At 40.2% G+C, this 24,322-nt stretch overlaps 2 protein-coding genes and 1 long non-coding RNA gene across 3 annotated transcripts; 1 reads left to right on the top strand and 2 right to left on the bottom strand.

Annotated features, from left to right (window-relative positions):
* Window positions 1-1,253: 1,253 nt before the first annotated feature.
* LOC117499557 lies at window positions 1,254-4,367 on the bottom strand. Its single transcript, XR_004557718.1, has 3 exons — window positions 4,310-4,367; window positions 2,025-2,094; window positions 1,254-1,473 (listed from the first exon to the last, which is right to left on the bottom strand). It is a non-coding gene; the product is annotated as an uncharacterized LOC117499557 (long non-coding RNA).
* A 108-nt stretch (window positions 4,368-4,475) lies between these two features.
* LOC117499704 (protein enabled homolog) lies at window positions 4,476-9,233 on the bottom strand. Its single transcript, XM_034152287.1, has 10 exons — window positions 9,194-9,233; window positions 9,034-9,086; window positions 8,105-8,268; window positions 7,937-8,017; window positions 6,859-6,996; window positions 6,671-6,751; window positions 5,917-5,959; window positions 5,701-5,849; window positions 5,222-5,342; window positions 4,476-4,514 (listed from the first exon to the last, which is right to left on the bottom strand). The coding sequence occupies exons 1-10, from the start codon at window positions 9,231-9,233 to the stop codon at window positions 4,476-4,478; spliced, it is 909 nt and encodes a 302-aa protein (XP_034008178.1).
* A 2,808-nt stretch (window positions 9,234-12,041) lies between these two features.
* On the top strand, window positions 12,042-14,746 carry LOC117499928. Its single transcript, XM_034152624.1, has 6 exons — window positions 12,042-12,172; window positions 12,363-12,492; window positions 12,873-12,947; window positions 13,247-13,636; window positions 13,857-13,955; window positions 14,192-14,746. Exons 1-6 carry the CDS (start codon window positions 12,074-12,076, stop codon window positions 14,404-14,406), a joined length of 1,008 nt encoding a protein of 335 aa, XP_034008515.1. The 5' UTR covers window positions 12,042-12,073; the 3' UTR covers window positions 14,407-14,746.
* Window positions 14,747-24,322: the final 9,576 nt, after the last annotated feature.

Raw genomic sequence — 24,322 nt, 5'->3', positions numbered from 1 at the left:
CCGACGTCGATTAACGTCACTGTAGCTTCTTATTGCACTAAGAAGCTTATTGCACTGTATATATATAATACATATAATATATATATATACAGTGCAATAATTCTTTCATGCTAAATGAAGCTCTGTTGCTTGGATATCACTAGATCCTGTTACAAGCGTAATATAAAGTACATAACGATTGATGTGTAAATTAGCATAATTACTAGCTAACCGCTAGCTGCTAACTGCCCGCCTCGTTAATATCAAATCTACATATAACAAAACCATTACCATGCTGTCATGAACGTGCGGTGCTGTTACGTGTACGCAAATTGACGTGCTTGATGTGAACGAGCATTTTGGGGGGCATGGTTAAGTTGCGCATGCGCTATGAGCGCACATACGGGTACTTCTCAGGCATGCCGGGTAATCTGTGACGTTTCGCTCTATCAAAAGTTGGGCCATTTTATCATCATGCGCGAATGAGCAACTCTCATAGGAATGAATGAGGCCCCGCCTCCCACGCTGTATCCAGTTCTTATTATACATCCATGGCTGTAACATGTAAACACATTGTTGTTGAGTGTGTGTGTTGTCCCAGGTGTGTGTTCAGAGTGTATAAAGACAGGGTCCCGCTGTATTGCTCAGGCTTCACTACAGCGTCAATTCACAGGCGCGATCCCACTACTGAGCGGCACGGGGGTTTTGACCTGCTCCGTGTCCGACCTGGGCCGGTGCCCCCCTCCTTAGACGACCTGGTGGTCCCGGGCTCCCCCAGGAGCACCATATCGATACCGAACTTAGTGCGGACACCCGTTCGGCATAGTCCCTGCAGCTCAGAGCTCCTGAGCTCAAACGCTCCTCCAGCCTCAGCCTCCCGGTAACTGGGATTACAGGCGCGCGCCACCGCACCCGGCGAGAGGACTCTGCACCGGAGAGGCTTTGGGGTTTAGAGACGTGACGTCATGTCTTGTTTTGTATCATACACAATGATATTCTTCCTCTCTTCATCAGTTTCCAACTTGTTTATCAAATTCAGCTGATGATTTGTTTTGCTTAAGTTATTGGGAAGTTTGATATAAGAACATTTACAATTAGACAGGTAGTTTATGCCTAAAACTATGTCGTTTTGTTGTCCTGAGTCTTTTCCAGTCATTTCCAGTTTTTATCAGGAACATTTTTATAGGTTTGAATGTTTTATGTCGACTCATTTACTTCTGGTGAAGTCTGAAGACTGGCATACATTTATTGCTAAAACTGAAAGTGTCACTTTTTAGTGCAAATAAAAAAGTAGTTTGTGGCAATATTTCAGTACCATTCCTTTTGGACACACATATTTCTACATGTTTGGCTTTTCGTGGCATTTATTTTTTAACCGTCGTTCTCGGTGAAGAGGAAGGCATGGAGTTCTTTCTCAGCAGGTATGTTGTCCTCCTCACTTACTGGGATCTTCTTCTGAACAGGGAAGCACCTGGGCCTGAGCTGTCTTCCAGTCTGGAGAAAAAAGGATAAAGTTCAAACTGTTCAAAATGTATTTTTTAAAGTAACATTAACTTTTTGTTGCTGTAATGTACTCAAGCAGATTTTTCCCAAACTGTACCTGATGCCAAGACTTATGCATGTATTATATTATTTTATTTATTTTTATTGTTTTATTAATTTTATAGGTTTTTATATTTTATCGTATTTATTGGTTTTGTCTTCCTTTATTTTACCGAGGGATCATATTGATTAAATGATTATTTATTTTGTATTAATATACCTTTTACCTCGTGTGTCCCTTAAAGTGTTGAACTATTATATCATGTTGCTATGCGGCATATGTGCTAAAAGGCTCTAGCGTCCTGGCCTGATGTGAATTCTCTTCTCTGCTTTGACTTGTGATGTGTGCCTTGTTTTTAAAAAGCACTTTGAGCTGCGCCTGGGGTATGAAAAGTCTTATTATTATTATTAGTGGAGGATGATCCTGATTAATTGCATTAAATTAAAATGTGTGGTATAATGTTTCCAATATGGCATTATTCCTGTTTGGAGAGAAGACTCACTTGTTTCTTTCTATCCATTAATCTTTGCTTGCACTTCTCCTTCTCCAGTCTCAGCTGCTCCTCACGCAGCCTGGAACATGATGCAGTACAAGAGAACAAGGTTTAACCTAACGAGCTCATCACACAACCGCACCTCTCTACACGTTGTTAATAAACCATTTTACTTTAGTGACTGGCCTGCAACATATGACACTAAAAAAAGCTCATTTGCAAACTTCCCATTTTTTCTGCACTTTCTGTTATTAGTCTAGTTGCCACATCATAGAGTCCTATTGTGAACCCGTAATATTGAGTACCACAACGTTTTCTGTTAGAAATGTATAGTACGGGTCCCCAGCACATACAAACTGCCGGATGCTAACTTTAGTACAGACACTAGTTAAAAAATGGGCAGATTTGGAACATTTCTGAGTGGTTTGGAGGTTATTGAGGAGTCCATTTCTGACGTTTTCAGGATCATAAATGTCAGTTTTAACCAGAAAATGCCAATCTTTGTACTCTCTGTGGGCTGATTTGATTACTTTTGGGTGGGTTTAGAAGATTTAGGGGACTCTGGATCATTTGGATAGGACAGACTGCATATTTAAGATAAATTGTCTGCAGTAGGGATAATAACCAGCCTGTCAAGCAGAGAGTACACATATTGCCACCTTCTGGTTAAAACTGCTATTTTTTGAACCTGACAATTGTCAGAAATGTCCAGGTTCACATTGCTGGCAACTACACTAATCATATCAACTGCAGTGAATACAAACACACCCTTTGAAAAGGTTTAATGTCATATCATTTCCATTTACAACATATGTGAATACTCTAGTGCAAATAGTAAAACACTCAGAAAAGGAAACAAAGGATTATGTACAATGTTGGGTGAAATATATGACATGGGGCCTCATTTTATAACGCCTTGCGTAGGATTGGCGGACGTAGGAAGGTTGCTTACGTAGTACAAAGCACAAAAATAGGTACATAAATGTTCCGCCATTCTTCCGATTCACAAAACATTGCGTACCGGCGAGGGAAGTGCGTACGGCACTCCCTACGCCTGTTCCCTTGATAAATCACAATCGACTCGTAAACGGCCTTCATATTTGCCTATAAATAGTCAAAGAAACGCCCATTCATTCATTCATTTTGACTGACTGCATGAAGAAGATCGCAGGAAATGACGACAGAACAGCTAAAAAAGACATCTCACACCGTGTCAGATTTTGGTTATTGTGGGGAGGTCGAGATAAATCATAATGTTTGGTGGATGCAGTTTGAACCAGAGTAGCAGCATGGAGGTCGGATCGTCACCAAAATAAATAAATAAGTGGTCCGAAAAAAGTTAATGACAAAAGAATTACACATAACCTTCCTCAGGCAGTGTGTTTGTCCCGGGGACAGGAGACACCCCCTTGATGAGAAACTGTAAGAAATGATCGGGGAATCCCTCCGGAGTGGAGTCATGACGACTGGATCTGAATTATTTTGTTGTATTTGGTGGTTTGTGTTCCAGCTGTCGATCAGCAACTATATATCCATAATCCACCAGTTAAAGGAAATACAACTAATGGATTGTGTTATATTAGCTGTACAATTGACCACATAGGCCTATGGTGTTCTTAGTTTCCATACCTCCTGTGTTTTACGAGCGACTTATCAAGTCTTGGCAAACGGCATAAAACACGATTAAACGTGATAGTATATAAAACCATGCTCGTATCTACAACCTATAGAAATGCAAAACGGCGTCAGTTTAGACGTAATTCTGTCCTCCTGCTTACTGCATCATTTATGAGAAAACATTTCATAACATTAACACAACATATTCGAGGTGGTTTTAAATAACATATCTGTATTTATTTATTTCTCCAAGTTATGTTTTGTGTGCACTGAGGAGTCTCAAACAGGCGTTTCTTTAATCATTTTAAGATTGGCTTTAAATCAATGTTTGAAAATGAATTCTTCATATTTGATAAATGAGAGGTAACATTTTATTTATGGTATTATTTCCACATATTTCTCTCCATTCTCCTTCTGCCAACGGTGTCTGCAATTTCTCGTCTCTCCCGTTTGCGTGCTTAGTTGCGTACGCATGGGTTAGAGTTGCGTGGAGGACCGCACATTTTCCGTCAAGTTAGTATTTTATAAAATCGCAAACATTGCGTAGAAACTGGCGTACGCCATTTTTTGAGCGTATATCCCTTTATAAATGAGGCCCCAGACCCCTCATACACTCTCATCATTCAAAGCATACATACTGGGATCCACCTTTAACTCCAGGCTCATAAACACAGAACCTGCCCCTCCTAACGCTGTCCTTGATCAGCCTCAGTGTCTTCAGGTTCTCTTTAGGGATGCTCTCCAAGAACTGGAACAGTAAAGATATACGGTTGTTCAACACTGGTCAGCTTCTCCAAGGTGCTGAGGTCGGTCGGATGGGAGTCCACGCAGCAGCGATACACTTCAGTTATCTTCACACCCAGAGCATCTGACAATCGTATCCTGTAGGTAGGGAACAGACAGAAACACATAGAAAACATCTCAATGAGATGCTGCAGGCCACACCCCCTCTGCAAAGTCTTTTTTCATATTTTTACATTTTGATATGGATGGATCAGGACAGAAAGAGAGCGACTGTTTGTTCCTGAAACGTTCTGTGTCTCTTAACACAGAGGGGACACATGTGTGTATAAAAGACATGAACAAGTGGACTTTGAATAATAGGCGACCTTAAAGTCACAGGCTCCTCGAACAATGCAACATAAAACAAACGAAACAAAAACAATAAAAAGTAGTGCAGGAAGGAACAGAGAAGAAATCAAATAGTGCAAGAGAATGTTGCAAGACTAATGTGCAAGTAATGCAGGAGAAGTTAACTATAAGTCAAATCAAATAAGATGAGCTAAAGACAGAATGTAATATTACATTCTGTACAGTGAAATAAATACTGTTTATTGTAATAATAGATCAATATTTCAGATGCAAACAGATTGATGGTATACTGTAGAGTGGTAGCAGTCTAATGGCCGGTGGGGTGAAACTGTCCCTGAGTCTGCTGGAATGTGTGCTGTGGTGAGATAGGATACCACTTTAGATGATTTCTTGCTTTTTTGTTTTCCTTTTTAAATTGTAGGTTAAATCAAATGAAAGTGCATCCTTCAGAGTTCTACTCTGCTGTATCTAACGTACAGTACACTGGGCTTCCTTACGTGGTCCTTTGAGTCGTGGAGCTGAACCTTCTTTTTGAGCGTGGCGGCTCTCTCCAGGTCGCTGACGATCCTGTCCTTCATCTCGTCCAGCTGCAGCGTAAGTTTCTCATCATCCTCTTCCCTGCACACACACAGGGGAGAGAGACATCCATCACTTTATTGTCACATGCTGGTCACAGCTTAGTATCTAGCACTTCATGTTTTTCTTTTGAACATTTATTAAAACAAGTTCCTTGACAGCCAGTCTCACACAACATGGTAAAGTGTTGGGAAAATACTGAATGTCCTCTTCCAATATGAGAGTACACATAATAACAAAGGTATCCCAACTGTAGCTGTGTACATGACATGTCAATGTCATATGTACACCAGTCGTGTTTTCTCTATGATATTATGTTGAAATATGAGCTCAATGATAACGCCACAAAATGCAGATTCCTTTCTAGAGTCAAACTAACCTCAGGATAAATCATGCTTACATTTTCCTAGAAATGGTCTCTATGTCCTGCATGAGCTCCTTCAGTGGCGGCTCATCCACCCCGTATGAATTGCGAGTCAGTGACAAGACCTGATCCGTCAACTCTGTCACCAGGTCCAGTATCTGGTGGGGAGAGAGCTCCAGCTTATCCTGCAGGGGGGGGGGACACACACAAAACACTCAAGACACAATTAGGTAGAGCAGCAGGAAAACTGACCTCAGATTGGGAGCTGTCGCCATCCACGTTACCATCCGTGACCCTGCAATGCCAAAGACAGGGTTTGTGCTGGAGACAGATGAAGATGCACCGAGCCCTGTGAAGTGCCTTCATAACCTAAAGTATTCATCTGCATCTGACCATTTATTTATTTGATTATATATCACTACAATAAACAATACATTTGATTTTATTTCACTGTACAATATTTCATTTGAATTTCTTTACTCGTCTATCTTATTCTATTTACATGTATATGTCTCGTGCATTTACTTGGTTTTTGTTTTGTGTTCTATATAGGAAATAAGTATTTGATCCCTTGCAGACTTTGTAAGTTTGCCCACTTACAGAGAAATGAACAATCTATCATTTTAATGGTAGGTTTATTTTAACAGTGAGAGTAAGAATATACAAAAGAAATCCAGAAATTGACATTATATAAAAGATGAATGTGTATTTGCATATAACCGTGAAGCGTCTGACCTCTGTGTGTCCAACAAGGGTTTCTCCACCAAGTACTGACACATGTTCTGCAAGGGGATCAAATACTTATTTCCTCCACTGTATATATTATGTTGCATTGTTGGAGGAGCTTGGCACTTAAGATATTTTCCATATCTGCACTGTAGCTTCTCTGTATATAACAATAAAGCCTTTGAAATCTTTGAGAATGAAACACTGAACCACAGCATATGGGTTAGACCAACACTTGCAGCGGTGATTGTGGTGGATGTGAGCGTTGATGTGTCCTTACAGCGTGTCAGTGTGGGGGGGGGGGGGGGGGGGGGGGGGGGGGACACTCCACCTGCACTGGAGTCCAGACCTCTCTCCGAGCCTGTGATCAGGGATGATTTCAAACCAAAGTCAGGGGATTTAAAAAAAGTATACCTTAAATAATACCTTATTCATATTGTAACTGATGTTGATTCACTTAGTTGTAACACTTTACCCTGCACCCTCGCTGGCTCTCTGAGGTCTGTAGTTCTCAGAGCCTCCTGCCACTCTGAAGGCGGCCGCTTCAACAGGATGTTCAGGTATCTGTTATATTCAGGCCGGATCTCATCAAACATGGGAGGCTCCCTATGAAGAAGAAAGAGTACGTTTGGATCTATGTTCAGTGCAGATGAGTATGTCTGAAACAGCTCGTGTTTATTTATAAAACCTTTTCCAAGCACCTAATGGTTCATATCTGTTTGCATACACACCATGGGCAGAGGTGAAAAGTCACGTTACTGAAGTACTGTACTAAAGAATCATTTTGCGACACTTGTACTTTACTTGAGTATTTCAATTTGTTGCTACTTTGTACTTCTACCCCACTACAATTCAAAGGGAAATATTGTACTTTTACTCCACTACATTTATTGAAAAGCTTTAGCTGCTTTTAACAAAATGCATCTCTAAAAAGGTATCTAGTGGACTTACTCTTTAAGTCACAAGAGTCAAATTATTTAAATAAAAAAAATTACAGATTTCAGTATTCTGACACAGAACGATTTTAGAAGCAATGTATTTCTATTGGTAGTGTGTTTCGTGCCTGCACCAAATAATAACAAATTAGAAGGAAAAAAAGATGACATAAAATACAGATTTCAGTATTCTGAGGCTCTGAGCCATTTCTTTTCCTCACTGACGGCAAAAAAAACTCAGACATTATACAATTTAAAATAAAAAGGGATAGGGTTAGGCTTAGGGTAAGATATTGAGTAAGAACATGTTTTTATGAACCACACAGCTTCTGGTATTCCAAGACCCGACCGGACAAAAAGACGTGGTGCAGGCACGAAACATACTACCAATAGAAATACATTGCTTTTAAAATCGTTCTGTGTGACACGAAAAAAATGCGAAAATTGTGTTGGTGAACACGAATCAATAGATTAAATTAATTTTGTGACTATAACACGAAATGCCGTGAGACTGGGTTGGAATACTTCTTCCTCCACTGTTCACATACAGCGTGGGGCAGATGTACACATACTGTATTTATGTTAAATTCACAATGTTAGCATAAGCCTACCTTGTATTAGTCCTTATTTGATCGGTTAACTCCTCATTGGTAGAATACATCTCCTGTTTGGCCTTGCCTTGTCTTTCAGAACTGATAACGGAGACAAGATTACAACATTAGATCAATATATTGTATCCAGTCTTAAGTTACAATGACAGAGAATCCACTGCTGCTCACAATATTCTGGCATTCTCGGATGTCTCCTCAAACTTCTTCTGGTACTGTTCAGAGAGGTAATTCACTTCTATAAAGTCATATTCAACCAGTTTCACTTGTACCCTCTTTTTAAGACAGGCTTCCGTCAACTTCTTAGCCTTTGACCTGCCGGTCTTTAGAGACTCCTGTGGATGGAAGGATGAGGGGCAAAAGAGAGTTGCAGCTCATTAATGAGAGGGAGGGGGTCATCAGGGAAGAATTAACACGTTATGTTAAATTGATCATTTTCATTCAATTGAGATTATGTTGAACACATAGGAACACCAGCACAGTACAGCTTCGCTTCACTCTATGGAAACATTTAGTTAAACCCTGGCAGCAATCAGAGACGTCCTCTGATCTACCCCCCCCCCCCCCCCCCCTAATCTTCTCACACAGAGCATTGCTGCGAGAAGTAGAACAGCAGGTGTAGCAGGTATAATAATACAATCCCCACCACCAAGTATACAGCGTTTTAACAATAGCAGCAATACTCAAATGGAAAAAACAAAGGAAAACAAATAAAACATGGATGTTGAGTAAAATCAAGTAGTGGCATCATTGAAGGCTTTAATGAAGAGATGAGTTGTAAGAAGTGATTTAAAAGATGTCACTGATTCTGCAGGGAGTTCCAGAGCTGCGGAGCTCGACCACTCTTTGTTTTTAGCCTGGTGTTGGTAACAGCCAGCAGAGCCCTACCAGAGGATCTGAGACTGCGGACAGGCTCATATGGGCACAACAAGTCAGGGAGGTAATCAGGAGCCAACCCGTTAAGAGCTTTAAAAGTAATCAGTGAAATCTTAAAACAAATTGTAAAACAGACAGGTCGCCAGTGAAGAGAGACTAAAACAGGGGAGATGGGGTCTAGCCTTCTGGTATTTGTCAAAAGTCTTGCTGCGTCTGTCATTTACCTCATAGTCTTTTCTCCTGAGTTCATTGTACTCTTCTTCATCGCTCTCTGTCTCTGAGAATGGAGGAAAGATAATTGCAATATGAAGTCAGCAATCATTTCCAGTCATAATTAATGCCACTGCAACATTTAACATGCTCTCTGATCTTATTCTCAACCACCTTGTTCATTTAGGACTGTCTTCTGCCACATTTTATCCATGTCTGAAAGAAGCATTAGATTATTATAATTATAGTTATTTTTTACAGTAGATACTTAGGACGGTAACAATTCAGAGCTATTGAGGCAATTCTAGGCAGACAAGGGAAGGCAGTGTAGGAATACTCTGTTACAAGTCAAAGTCCTGCAATCAAAATGTTACTCATACGAAAGAAGAAAAGTATTAGGGCAGGGATATCTAGATACTTTCCAAGGTTTGACATAATGAATTGCTACTTGAAGTGCTACTTTTAAAGCAAGCAACGGATGTTTTCAAATCTGTAATCAAAAAGGTCCGCAAGCAGTTCCTACCGTTGCTACATAGTTCAAACAATAACAACTAGTTGAGTAGAAGTTTAGTAGCAAACAAATTAAAATACTCAAGTAAAGTACAAGTACCTTTAAGTAGGCCTACAATACTTGAATAAATCCACTTTGTTGCTTTACACCACTGATTCCAGAGAAGGTAATAACATTAGAAAAAGGAATATTTTGAGTATCATAAACGATAAGTCGCCTACCGTTAGCCGTAGCTGAAAAACAATTGATCTGACAGAGTATACATAAAGCAAACCGATTTAGTATTTAACTTAATATAACACCAAAGATATCTTAGGTATTTAACTTTATATATTATTATTTTTGTATTTAGATATATTATAATGAAGCACTACTTACGGTAAATTGAACTCTTTCGCGTTAACTTGGTTCGCTAACTGTGGTCACGGCAACTATACTGTATATCTCGGTATGTAACTGCCTTCCACACAGCTTCAAACGTAAACACTAGAATAGAGTGGCGAAGTCCCTCCCCTTCCGGTTGAGCCCCATGGGACCTTATTTCGGAAAAGTTATGCATTGAAGTCAATGGAGAGAGAACGATTATCTTTCGATCCCGTTTGAATTGTGCCACGAATTACACATATGATGTTTGTCAATTTAAAAGATAATTTTGCAAGTCAAAAAAAATAAAATGTGTCGTAAAACTGTGAAGTAACACATTTTTTCAACCTGATCTCACCAGAATGCGTGACTCCACCACGACTGCTTAACACTGCATTGCGTGGTGGAGTCACGAACTTTGTTACATTTACATGTCTGCACCACGCAAACAACGCCAATGTAAAGTGAATGAGGCTCCTTTGTCGTGGTGCACAACGTCCAGCAGTGGGCTTTTTAGTCTATAAAACGTTTTTAAAATCTACTTTATAGCTTGTAGTAACTCACAGGAGGCTTCTTTTATTTTATTTGTATTCATAATAATTTTTATTTTTCGTCAGAATGTATTATGGTGCATTATTTACCAAATTTGTGTTCTCAAAAAACAATGCATTGTGTGTAATACAACTGTGATTTTTATTAAATGAGTTAGTTTTTAAGGAAGGCCAGAGCTTCAGCTGTGTCAAATAGATTGTTCCCTTTAGTTTACGTTATTTAAAAGACAATTATATTCCTATTTGATCAATAAAGGGGTATTGTAGGCCAATATTAGTCATTTAAAAAAATATATAATGATGGTGAAAACCACTCTCCCCACATCGGAATGATGATGGCTACTGACTGTATTTTAAATGCTTTTTGTTTAATAGCAATAATAATCATTTTTATTATAACAACAATAAACCAGAAGAAGATTCCGTCGTTACCACGGCAACGTTACGTCGCGCTTGACGGCAACGTGACGTAGCCACGTTACGTTACCCACAGTCACCTCACTTTCATTAATTTCATCTGACAACGGACTACAGTAAGTATCTCAAATCAAGGGGAGTTTATTTCTTTAAAACACGAAATAATATTGCTTTTATTTATTCCACTGTAGCACAGTCTCTATAGCGTTTCATTCCTGGATATTAGGTTGAGTTTTGTAGAGTTTTGTAGTGTGTTTAGCTTTTACAATAGGCTACGCGTTGCGCGTTTGGCCTTCCGGTCAAAGTTTTTAGCTGGATAGCATTTATAGTTTATACAGCTACATGACATTAGCTGTCCCGGCATAGTTGGATAGTGGAGGTGCCTGCTAGAAAAATATGTTTAAATGCATGTATTTGCACATGTGTTGTAAAGACAGTCTTCAACACAGAGTTGTAATAGTGGCTAAAGGGCATCGGTGGAACAAAAATGTGGAACTGGAGTTTTTCCAGAGGATTTGACTGGCCAGTGGGGACCACCCAATGTCCCACTCTGAATCAGAAATACTTCATTGATCTCCGGGGGAAATTGGGATTGTTACATTGTAGAATTAAAATATATAGTAGAAGATATAAGAAAAACAAGTATGTCAAAATATGTGCATAATATAACAATATGCACAGTATAAGTGCATAATGTATGCCAGAGTATTGCTCAGATTCATTATTATTGCATATAGAGTAATGCACAGATGAATTATTATTACATGAGTGCATCTGTGCAATACTCTATGTCATAGAGTATTGCACAGATGAATTATTATTGCATATAGAGTAATGCACAGATGAATTATTATTACATAGAGTATTGCACAGATGAATTATTATTGCATAGAGTATTGCACAGATGAATTATTATTGCATAGAGTATTGCACAGATGTTACTGTTATTCTAAATAATCCTAATCATGTTTTTATTTTTCCTGTTTTACAGCTTCATTACAACGCTTACTATCACCAACACACACATATCCACACACACACACATATAAAACCAACGGCACTTTTAAGAGCCACTCTCTCTCACTGTCTCTCTTTCTATCACTCTCTCACTTTCTCTTTCAATCACTCTCACTCTCCTGTCTTTCTCTCACTCTCTTCATTTTGTGTATTGTTTGTATATTGTGTCTGTATTGTTTGTATTATTTGTATGCCATGTCCCTCAACCCTGAAGTGAGGGTCTTTGAGGATCCCAATGAGGCCACGATGCACATGGCAGCATTGATTAGCGAGGCTCATCTCCACGAGGCCAGGGTGAGGCTTTTCATGATAAGCAAATACCCAAGTCTGTAATATAATCATTGCTATTGCGTTTTATTGATGTAATATAAAGGGTCAGTTAGACCTTTATATGCAACCGTTAAATAATTGCTAAAATATAAGTGCTGCTGTCTTATGTTGTATTACAACTTTGTTGTTGATCTCAACCTCTGAAAAAATATAGGCTGCCATGGCCACTGAAACCCCTGCCATCCCTCCGGAAAAGAAAAGAAAAAGCAGGAAGAGACCTCTTTCTAATCCAGTGGTCACACGCAGACGTGAGAGACAACGGGAAACACAACGTTCCGCATCAGGTTTGTTCTTTACTATATCATGATTTCTAAGTCTAAGAATAAAGTTAATTCATAACAAAGTTATTTTGGTGTACACAGTATGAAATTATGTAATTTAAAGATACCTCTTGACAAATCTGTTGCAATGTTTAAAACATTTTCAAATTAAATCAAGATATTTTAAGAGCCTGTGACTGATAATCCTTGCTTGTGTTGTATTTTTGAAAATGTGTACCTCGATTTGGATAAAAGTATGGCAAATGTAAATTGTCATTGTGATGCTGTGGTAATATGTTCTTAGTTTCATTACCTGCAGTCCTTACAGAGCATTTTCATATTACAATTAATTGGTGTAATTTTAGATTGATTGAAGGGTTAAGCAAAAATGACTGTCTCTGCAGCTTCACAAGCCAGAAGAGACGATCCTGTGCATGAGGAAGGCCTTCAGCTAGAACATCAAGAGTTTGGTAGTCTTGGTGAGTATATTGGTTATAACAGCAGTTGACTGGCACTACAGTTTTTCCCAATTTTTCCATTTTTATACTCATCTAGTTAATCATAATAAAGTATTGAGTATTGACTGTTTCATGACAAGTGAATGCATATTTGGTATAAGTATCACTTGCTAATATTGCTTTGGATGCATATAATGATTCATAGCATGTTGCTATTATTAGTCCGCATATATTTTTCCAACTCAAAAGTGGTTCAGTATACTACCTTAATATCCATCATACCAATTTTAGGGTGGCTTAACAGCTGTTTTATTTTTTAGAAACACATCTCCAAGAGTTAAGGGACACCCTAACTGCAGTCCAGGTTCCGGAGGCAACAGACGGAACGGTTTCTGCCTGGGCACAAAGGCAGCTTCTCACAGATGTGAGAATGAAAACGGCTAGGCCAATGCTTTTTAATGCAAAACTCTCAGCTGAGAGAATAGCCATTCAGAAGTGCCACAGATGCTGTGCAGAAGAAGCGGCTATTAGGTGCCTGGACTGTGTTCCACTGGACATGGAGTTCCTCTGTGCAACCTGTGACATGGAAGCCCACAAGAGGAATATCTTCCATGACAGAGAGGCTGTGTTCAATGGATTTCTGGAGCCCATTCCCCCTACAACTGCTGTGGTGGTGGATGAAAATGGCCAGCCTCAGTTTTGTGAACAAAGTATGTAAAGATTAACATTACATTACAATGTCCCATTATAGTGTAGTTCCCAAGTGCGAATGGGAAGTGTACATAGCTGATTGAAAAAAGTATGATTGGTTTTGACTAGGGCTGCAAGATATGTAGAAATTATGCCAAATGTTATTGAATATCTTGATAATCTGGAGAATTAAGGAAAAACTGTAAATACACCCTTCCTAACTTATTTTCTATATTGCAGTATGTCAACTGCCTGTTCCTACTCCAAGGTCAATCTGTGAATGCTCTGATGACGTCACAGTTACTCCTTGGAAGCATATTTCTGTGGTCACCATCAACGGTATGTTGTTCTGAAAGCCCTTCTTTTTGTAAAAGTAGTATTGTACGGCAGAGTTTTACCACTTTGTGCAACGCAAAGATTTTTATCACCTGGTCATTTTCAGACAACACCCAAATGCCATGTGAAATAGCTAATATATCATATATGCACATCTATGTATAAAATACAATATGTATGTTAAGGCAAACTCACAGTTTGATTACCGAAATACCTTTACTTTGTCCATTTGTTCACAGGACGATACAATGTCTGCTTGCCTCGGAAATCCTGTCCATCCTGCTCTGCAGAATGGACTCCTGAGGTTAAAGACCTGCTTTTGTATCGGTACTGGCCAGCTAGCACCAGCTGCCAGACGCTTTACTTGTTTTGTATCATACACAATGATATTCTTCCTCTCTTCATCAGTTTCCAACTTGTTTATCAAATTCAGCTGATGATTTGTTTTGCTTAAGTTATTGGGAAGTTTGATATAAGAACATTTACAATTAGACAGGTAGTTTATGCCTAAAACTATGTCGTTTTGTTGTCCTGAGTCTTTTCCAGTCATTTCCAGTTTTTATCAGGAACATTTTTTATAGGTTTGAATGTTTTATGTCGACTCATTTACTTCTGGTGAAGTCTGACGACTGGCATACATTTATTGCTAAAACTGAAAGTTTAACTTTGAATGCTGTATGATTCTTAGTATGCACATCTTGACATTTGTATATTAATACAAGAATATGAGTGTGTTTTTTTTACATTGTACTTTAGTCCTTGTGAGTTTAAATGTATACATATCCGTCAGTAGCTTGTCATCCTAATTTCTCAGTAATACTAATAACACTTAATGGATGCTGGCTATCTGTAAAATAAATTAAATAAAACATGAGAAATATTAAAGTATCCCTTTTTGGTTCATTTTTGTGGATTCAAATGACAGATCTGATGACTGCAGAGATTGATGGACTTTATAGAACTCTAAGAAGAGCAGGAGTTGGTGATGAAGGTGGAGGATGAGGAGGAGGAATAAAGGTCTCTGATGCTCGGCTCTGGGTCAGCTGCTGTCGATCTGGAAGACTGTGAAGTCCACCAGGACCTGGAGGAAACCTGAGAAACTGGAGGTAGAGTTTGACGGAGGTTGAAGAGGGAACAGGGTTTTAGCAGTTAGGTCCAACAGGTGGGAGGTTTCCAGAAGAGGTTTTAGGTGGAGCATGCGTCTGCAGCTTCCTGCTGTCTGCAGGTGGAGGCTGGGTATGAAGGCAGAGTTCAGATCTGCAGCTGGAAGAGGGGGGAGAAGTACTCAGATCTTGTACTTGAGTACTAGAGTGTAGGAATACTCTGTTACAAGTAAAAGTCCTGCATTCCAAAGGTTTCTCAAGTAAAAGTACAAAAGTATTGGCATCAAAATATACTTAAAGTATCAAAAGTAAAAGTACTATGCAGATTGCGTCTTCTCAGAATATTATGTAGCCTATTATATGTTTCAATTATAATGATTGATGCAATAAAGTGTTTATCAAAGGTGCAGCTATAGTTTTAATGACTTTATATTCTGTGTATGTGTTACACAATCACAAAATATATATTGTATTCGATGTTTTGTCAGTGGAATGAGACAACTGAAGTAAATAGATTACATGCAAACGTTAAAAATAAATCAACTGGGGATTGATGCTCCTTGCTGCTCTCCTCCAGGAGGAGGCGCTGCAGGACAAACACAGAAGTGGTTTGTGACGGTTTCCATGTGAAGAACCAAATAAATGTAGAGAGATGAAGCTGCTGTAACATGTAAACACATTGTTGTTGAGTGTGTGTATTGTCCCAAGTGTGTGTTCAGAGTGTATAAAGACTGGGTCCCGCCGTATTGCTCAGGCTTCACTACAGCGTCTATTCACAGACGCGATCCCACTACTGAGCGGCACGGGGGTTTTGACCTGCTCCGTGTCCGACCTGGGCCGGTGCCCCCCTCCTTAGACGACCTGGTGGTCCCGGGCTCCCCCAGGAGCACCATATCGATACCGAACTTAGTGCGGACACCCGTTCGGCATAGTCCCTGCAGCTCAGAGCTCCTGAGCTCAAACGCTCCTCCAGCCTCAGCCTCCCGGTAACTGGGATTACAGGCGCGCGCCACCGCACCCGGCGAGAGGACTCTGCACCGGAGAGGCTTTGGGGTTTAGAGACGCGACGTCATGTCTTGTTTTGTATCATACACAATGATATTCTTCCTCTCTTCATCAGTTTCCAACTTGTTTATCAAATTCAGCTGATAATTCGTTTTGCTTAAGTTATTGGGAAGTTTGATATAAGAACATTTACAATTAGACAGGTAGTTTATGCCTAAAACTATGTCGTTTTGTTGTCCTGAGTCTTTTCCAGTCATTTCCAGTTTTTATCAGGAACATTTTTTATAGGTTTGAATGTTTTATGTCGACTCATTTACTTCTGGTGAAGTCTGACGACTGGCATACATTTATTGCTAAAACTGAAAGTTTAACTTTGAATGCTGTATGATTCTTAGTATGCACATCTTGACATTTGTATATTAATACAAGAATATGAGTGTGTTTTTTTTACATTGTACTTTAGTCCTTGTGAGTTTAAATGTATACATATCCGTCAGTAGCTTGTCATCCTAATTTCTCAGTAATACTAATAACACTTAATGGATGCTGGCTAACTGTAAAATAAATTAAATAAAACATGAGAAATATTAAAGTATCCCTTTTTGGTTCATTTTTGTGGATTCAAATGACAGATCTGATGACTGCAGAGATTGATGGACTTTATAGAACTCTAAGAAGAACAGGAGTTGGTGATGAAGGTGGAGGATGAGGAGGAGGAATAAAGGTCTCTGATGCTCGGCTCTGGGTCAGCTGCTGTCGATCTGGAAGACTGTGAAGTCCACCAGGACCTGGAGGAAACCTGAGAAACTGGAGGTAGAGTTTGACGGAGGTTGAAGAGGGAACAGGGTTTTAGCAGTTAGGTCCAACAGGTGGGAGGTTTCCAGAAGAGGTTTTAGGTGGAGCATGCGTCTGCAGCTTCCTGCTGTCTGCAGGTGGAGGCTGGGTATGAAGGCAGAGTTCAGATCTGCAGCTGGAAGAGGGGGGAGAAGTACTCAGATCTTGTACTTGAGTACTAGAGTGTAGGAATACTCGGTTACAAGTAAAAGTACTGCATTCCAAAGGTTTCTCAAGTAAAAGTACAAAAGTATTGGCATCAAAATATACTTAAAGTATCAAAAGTAAAAGTACTATGCAGATTGCGTCTTCTCAGAATATTATGTAGCCTATTATATGTTTCAATTATAATGATTGATGCAATAAAGTGTTTATCAAAGGTGCAGCTATAGTTTTAATGACTTTATATTCTGTGTATGTGTTACACAATCACAAAATATATATTGTATTCGATGTTTTGTCAGTGGAATGAGACAACTGAAGTAAGTAGATTACATGCAAACGTTAAAAATAAATCAACTGGGGATTGATGCTCCTTGCTGCTCTCCTCCAGGAGGAGGCGCTGCAGGACAAACACACAGAAGTGGTTTGTGACGGTTTCCATGTGAAGAACCAAATAAATGTAGAGAGATGAAGCTGCTGTAACATGTAAACACATTGTTGTTGAGTGTGTGTATTGTCCCAGGTGTGTGTTCAGAGTGTATAAAGACTGGGTCCCGCTGTATTGCTCAGGCTTCACTACAGCGTCTATTCACAGGCGCGATCCCACTACCGAGCGGCACGGGGGTTTTGACCTGCTCCGTGTCCGACCTGGGCCGGTGCCCCCCTCCTTAGACGACCTGGTGGTCTCGGGCTCCCCCAGGAGCACCATATCGATACCGAACTTAGTGCGGACACCCGTTCGGCATAGTTCCTGCAGCTCAGAGCTCCTGAGCTCAAACGCTCCTCCAGCATCAGTCTCCCGGTAACTGGGATTACAGGCGCGCGCCACCGCACCCGGGGAGAGGACTCTGCACCGGAGAGGCTTTGGGGTTTAGAGACGTGACGTCATGTCTTGTTTTGTATCATACACAATGATATTCTTCCTCTCTTCATCAGTTTCCAACTTGTTTATCAAATTCAGCTGATGATTTGTTTTGCTTAAGTTATTGGGAAGTTTGATATAAGAACATTTACAATTAGACAGGTAGTTTATGCCTAAAACTATGTCGTTTTGTTGTCCTGAGTCTTTTCCAGTCATTTCCAGTTTTTATCAGGAACATTTTTTTATAGGTTTGAATGTTTTATGTCGACTCATTTACTTCTGGTGAAGTCTGACGACTGGCATACATTTATTGCTAAAACTGAAAGTTTAACTTTGAATGCTGTATGATTCTTAGTATGCACATCTTGACATTTGTATATTAATACAAGAATATGAGTGTGTTTTTTTTACATTGTACTTTAGTCCTTGTGAGTTTAAATGTATACATATCCGTCAGTAGCTTGTCATCCTAATTTCTCAGTAATACTAATAACATTTAATGGATGCTGGCTAACTGTAAAATAAATTAAATAAAACATGAGAAATATTAAAGTATCCCTTTTTGGTTTATTTGTGTGGATTCAAATGACAGATCTGATGACTGCAGAGATTGATGGACTTTATAGAACTATAAGAAGAGCAGGAGTTGGTGATGAAGGTGGAGGATGAGGAGGAGGAATAAAGGTCTCTGATTCTCGGCTCTGGGTCAGCTGCTGTAGATCTGGAAGTCTGTGAAGTCCACCAGGACCTGGAGGAAACCTGAGAAACGGGAGGTAGAGTTTGACGGAGGTTGAAGAGGGAACATGGTTTTAGCAGTTAGGTCCAACAGGTGGGAGGTTTCCAGAAGAGGTTTTAGGTGGAGCATGCGTCTGCAGCTTCCTGCTGTCTGCAGGTGGAGGCTGGGTATGAAGGCAGAGTTCAGATCTGCAGCTGGAAGAGGGGGGAGAAGTTCTCAGATCTTGTACTTGAGTAAAAGTACTAGAGTGTAGGAATACTCTGTTACAAGTAAAAGTCCTGCATTCAAAAGGTTTCTCAAGTAAAAGTACAAAAGTATTGGCATCAAAATATACTTAAAGTATCAAAAGTAAAAGTACTATGCAGATTGCGTCTTCTCAGAATATTATGTAGCCTATTATATGTTTCAATTATAATGATTGATACAATAAAGTGTTTATCAAAGGTGCAGCTATAGTTTTAATGACTTTATATTCTGTGTATGTGTTACACAATCACAAAATATATATTGTATTCGATGTTTTGTCAGTGGAATGAGACAACTGAAGTAAGTAGATTACATGCAAACGTTAAAAATAAATCAACTGGGGATTGATGCTCCTTGCTGCTCTCCTCCAGGAGGAGGCGCTGCAGGACAAACACACAGAAGTGGTTTGTGAAGGTTTCCATGTGAAGAACCAAATAAATGTAGAGAGATGAAGCTGCTGTAACATGTAAACACATTGTTGTTGAGTGTGTGTGTTGTCCCAGGTGTGTGTTCAGAGTGTATAAAGACAGGGTCCCGCTGTATTGCTCAGGCTTCACTACAGCGTCTATTCACAGGCGCGATCCCACTACTGAGCGGCACGGGGGTTTTGACCTGCTCCGTGTCCGACCTGGGCCGGTGCCCCCCTCCTTAGACGACCTGGTGGTCCCGGGCTCCCCCAGGAGCACCATATCGATACCGAACTTAGTGCGGACACCCGTTCGGCATAGTCCCTGCAGCTCAGAGCTCCTGAGCTCAAACGCTCCTCCAGCCTCAGCCTCCCGGTAACTGGGATTACAGGCGCGCGCCACCGCACCCGGCGAGAGGACTCTGCACCGGAGAGGCTTTGGGGTTTAGAGACGTGACGTCATGTCTTGTTTTGTATCATACACAATGATATTCTTCCTCTCTTCATCAGTTTCCAACTTGTTTATCAAATTCAGCTGATGATTTGTTTTGCTTAAGTTATTGGGAAGTTTGATATAAGAACATTTACAATTAGACAGGTAGTTTATGCCTAAAACTATGTCGTTTTGTTGTCCTGAGTCTTTTCCAGTCATTTCCAGTTTTTATCAGGAACATTTTTTATAGGTTTGAATGTTTTATGTCGACTCATTTACTTCTGGTGAAGTCTGACGACTGGCATACATTTATTGCTAAAACTGAAAGTTTAACTTTGAATGCTGTATGATTCTTAGTATGCACATCTTGACATTTGTATATTAATACAAGAATATGAGTGTGTTTTTTTTACATTGTACTTTAGTCCTTGTGAGTTTAAATGTATACATATCCGTCAGTAGCTTGTCATCCTAATTTCTCAGTAATACTAATAACACTTAATGGATGCTGGCTAACTGTAAAATAATTAAATAAAACATGAGAAATATTAAAGTATCCCTTTTTGGTTCATTTTTGTGGATTCAAATGACAGATCTGATGACTGCAGAGATTGATGGACTTTATAGAACTCTAACACGAGCAGGAGTTGGTGATGAAGGTGGAGGATGAGGAGGAGGAATAAAGGTCTCTGATGCTCGGTGTGGATCAGCTGCTGTCGATCTGGAAGACTGTGAAAGTCCACCAGGACCCTGGAGGAATACCTGAGAAACTTGAGGTAGAGTTTGACGGAGGTTGAAGAGGGAACATGGTTTTAGCAGTTAGGTCCAACAGGTGGGAGGTTCCAGAAGAGGTTTTAGGTGGAGCATGCGTCTGCAGCTTCCTGCTGTCTGCAGGTGGAGGCTGGGTATGAAGGCAGAGTTCAGATCTGCAGCTGGAAGAGGGGGGAGAAGTTCTCAGATCTTGTACTTGAGTGTCCAACAGGTGGGAGGTTTCCAGAAGAGGTTTTAGGTGGAGCATGCGTCTGCAGCTTCCTGCTGTCTGCAGTGGAGGCTGGGTATGAAGGCAGAGTTCAGATCTGCAGCTGGAAGAGGGGGGAGAAGTTCTCAGATCTTGTACTTGAGTAAAAGTACTAGAGTGTAGGAATACTCTGTTACAAGTAAAAGTCCTGCATTCAAAAGGTTTCTCAAGTAAAAGTACAAAAGTATTGGCATCAAAATATACTTAAAGTATCAAAAGTAAAAGTACTATGCAGATTGCGTCTTCTCAGAATATTATGTAGCCTATTATATGTTTCAATTATAATGATTGATGCAATAAAGTGTTTATCAAAGGTGCAGCTATAGTTTTAATGACTTTATATTCTGTGTATGTGTTACACAATCACAAAATATATATTGTATTCGATGTTTTGTCAGTGGAATGAGACAACTGAAGTAAGTAGATTACATGCAAACGTTAAAAATAAATCAACTGGGGATTGATGCTCCTTGCTGCTCTCCTCCAGGAGGAGGCGCTGCAGGACAAACACACAGAAGTGGTTTGTGAAGGTTTCCATGTGAGAACCAAATAAATGTAGAGAGATGAAGCTGCTGTAACATGTAAACACATTGTTGTTGAGTGTGTGTGTTGTCCCAGGTGTGTGTTCAGAGTGTATAAAGACATGGGTCCCGCTGTATTGCTCAGGCTTCACTACAGCGTCTATTCACAGGCGCGATCCCACTACTGAGCGGCACGGGGGTTTTGACCTGCTCCGTGTCCGACCTGGGCCGGTGCCCCCCTCCTTAGACGACCTGGTGGTCCCGGGCTCCCCCAGGAGCACCATATCGATACCGAACTTAGTGCGGACACCCGTTCGGCATAGTCCCTGCAGCTCAGAGCTCCTGAGCTCAAACGCTCCTCCAGCCTCAGCCTCCCGGTAACTGGGATTACAGGCGCGCGCCACCGCACCCGGCGAGAGGACTCTGCACCGGAGAGGCTTTGGGGTTTAGAGACGTGACGTCATGTCTTGTTTTGTATCATACACAATGATATTCTTCCTCTCTTCATCAGTTTCCAACTTGTTTATCAAATTCAGCTGATGATTTGTTTTGCTTAAGTTATTGGGAAGTTTGATATAAGAACATTTACAATTAGACAGGTAGTTTATGCCTAAAACTATGTCGTTTTGTTGTCCTGAGTCTTTTCCAGTCATTTCCAGTTTTTATCAGGAACATTTTTTATAGGTTTGAATGTTTTATGTCGACTCATTTACTTCTGGTGAAGTCTGACGACTGGCATACATTTATTGCTAAAACTGAAAGTTTAACTTTGAATGCTGTATGATTCTTAGTATGCACATCTTGACATTTGTATATTAATACAAGAATATGAGTGTGTTTTTTTTACATTGTACTTTAGTCCTTGTGAGTTTAAATGTATACATATCCGTCAGTAGCTTGTCATCCTAATTTCTCAGTAATACTAATAACACTTAATGGATGCTGGCTAACTGTAAAATAAATTAAATAAAACATGAGAAATATTAAAGTATCCCTTTTTGGTTCATTTTTGTGGATTCAAATGACAGATCTGATGACTGCAGAGATTGATGGACTTTATAGAACTCTAACAAGAGCAGGAGTTGGTGATGAAGGTGGAGGATGAGGAGGAGGAATAAAGGTCTCTGATGCTCGGCTGTGGGTCAGCTGCTGTAGATCTGGAAGACTGTGAAGTCCACCAGGACCTGGAGGAAACCTGAGAAACTGGAGGTAGAGTTTGACGGAGGTTGAAGAGGGAACATGGTTTTAGCAGTTAGGTCCAACAGGTGGGAGGTTTCCAGAAGAGGTTTTAGGTGGAGCATGCGTCTGCAGCTTCCTGCTGTCTGCAGGTGGAGGCTGGGTATGAAGGCAGAGTTCAGATCTGCAGCTGGAAGAGGGGGGAGAAGTTCTCAGATCTTGTACTTGAGTAAAAGTACTAGAGTGTAGGAATACTCTGTTACAAGTAAAAGTCCTGCATTCAAAAGGTTTCTCAAGTAAAAGTACAAAAGTATTGGCATCAAAATATACTTAAAGTATCAAAAGTAAAAGTACTATGCAGATTGCGTCTTCTCAGAATATTATGTAGCCTATTATATGTTTCAATTATAATGATTGATGCAATAAAGTGTTTATCAAAGGTGCAGCTATAGTTTTAATGACTTTATATTCTGTGTATGTGTTACACAATCACAAAATATATATTGTATTCGATGTTTTGTCAGTGGAATGAGACAACTGAAGTAAGTAGATTACATGCAAACGTTAAAAATAAATCAACTGGGGATTGATGCTCCTTGCTGCTCTCCTCCAGGAGGAGGCGCTGCAGGACAAACACACAGAAGTGGTTTGTGAAGGTTTCCATGTGAAGAACCAAATAAATGTAGAGAGATGAAGCTGCTGTAACATGTAAACACATTGTTGTTGAGTGGGTGTGTTGTCCCAGGTGTGTGTTCAGAGTGTATAAAGACTGGGTCCCGCTGTATTGCTCAGGCTTCACTACAGCGTCTATTCACAGGCGCGATCCCACTACTGAGCGGCACGGGGGTTTTGACCTGCTCCGTGTCCGACCTGGGCCGGTGCCCCCCTCCTTAGACGACCTGGTGGTCCCGGGCTCCACCAGGAGCACCATATCGATACCGAACTTAGTGCGGACACCCGTTCGGCATAGTCCCTGCAGCTCAGAGCTCCTGAGCTCAAACGCTCCTCCAGCCTCAGCCTCCCGGTAACTGGGATTACAGGCGCGCGCCACCGCACCCGGCGAGAGGACTCTGCACCGGAGAGGCTTTGGGGTTTAGAGACGTGACGTCATGTCTTGTTTTGTATCATACACAATGATATTCTTCCTCTCTTCATCAGTTTCCAACTTGTTTATCAAATTCAGCTGATGATTTGTTTTGCTTAAGTTATTGGGAAGTTTGATATAAGAACATTTACAATTAGACAGGTAGTTTATGCCTAAAACTATGTCGTTTTGTTGTCCTGAGTCTTTTCCAGTCATTTCCAGTTTTTATCAGGAACATTTTTTATAGGTTTGAATGTTTTATGTCGACTCATTTACTTCTGGTGAAGTCTGACGACTGGCATACATTTATTGCTAAAACTGAAAGTTTAACTTTGAATGCTGTATGATTCTTAGTATGCACATCTTGACATTTGTATATTAATACAAGAATATGAGTGTGTTTTTTTTACATTGTACTTTAGTCCTTGTGAGTTTAAATGTATACATATCCGTCAGTAGCTTGTCATCCTAATTTCTCAGTAATACTAATAACACTTAATGGATGCTGGCTAACTGTAAAATAAATTAAATAAAACATGAGAAATATTAAAGTATCCCTTTTTGGTTCATTTTTGTGGATTCAAATGACAGATCTGATGACTGCAGAGATTGATGGACTTTATAGAACTCTAACAAGAGCAGGAGTTGGTGATGAAGGTGGAGGATGAGGAGGAGGAATAAAGGTCTCTGATGCTCGGCTGTGGATCAGCTGCTGTCGATCTGGAAGACTGTGAAGTCCACCAGGACCTGGAGGAAACCTGAGAAACTGGAGGTAGAGTTTGAC

The sequence above is a fragment of the Trematomus bernacchii genome, unplaced genomic scaffold (assembly GCF_902827165.1).
Source record: "Trematomus bernacchii unplaced genomic scaffold, fTreBer1.1, whole genome shotgun sequence".
Taxonomy (NCBI): domain Eukaryota; kingdom Metazoa; phylum Chordata; class Actinopteri; order Perciformes; family Nototheniidae; genus Trematomus; species Trematomus bernacchii.
The sequence above is the reverse complement of the archived record's forward strand: the minus strand, read 5'-3'. Positions and strand labels throughout refer to the sequence as shown.

What these genes read in the sequence shown, in the direction of transcription:
- LOC117499928 (XM_034152624.1), top strand. Translation starts at nt 12,074, where the DNA reads ATGTCCCTCAACCCTGAAGTGAGGGTCTTTGAGGATCCCAATGAGGCC. An exon ending in AACACAACGTTCCGCATCAG is followed by an intron (nt 12,493 to 12,872) that starts GTTTGTTCTTTA and finishes CTGTCTCTGCAG; the next exon opens with CTTCACAAGCCAGAAGAGAC. An exon ending in TTCTGTGGTCACCATCAACG is followed by an intron (nt 13,956 to 14,191) that starts GTATGTTGTTCT and finishes ATTTGTTCACAG; the next exon opens with GACGATACAATGTCTGCTTG.
- LOC117499704 (XM_034152287.1), bottom strand. Translation starts at nt 9,233, where the DNA reads ATGGATAAAATGTGGCAGAAGACAGTCCTAAATGAACAAG. An exon ending in GCGAGGGTGCAGGGTAAAGT is followed by an intron (nt 6,752 to 6,858) that starts GTTACAACTAAG and finishes CCCTGATCACAG; the next exon opens with GCTCGGAGAGAGGTCTGGAC. An exon ending in CCCCCCCACACTGACACGCT is followed by an intron (nt 5,960 to 6,670) that starts GTAAGGACACAT and finishes TTGGCATTGCAG; the next exon opens with GGTCACGGATGGTAACGTGG.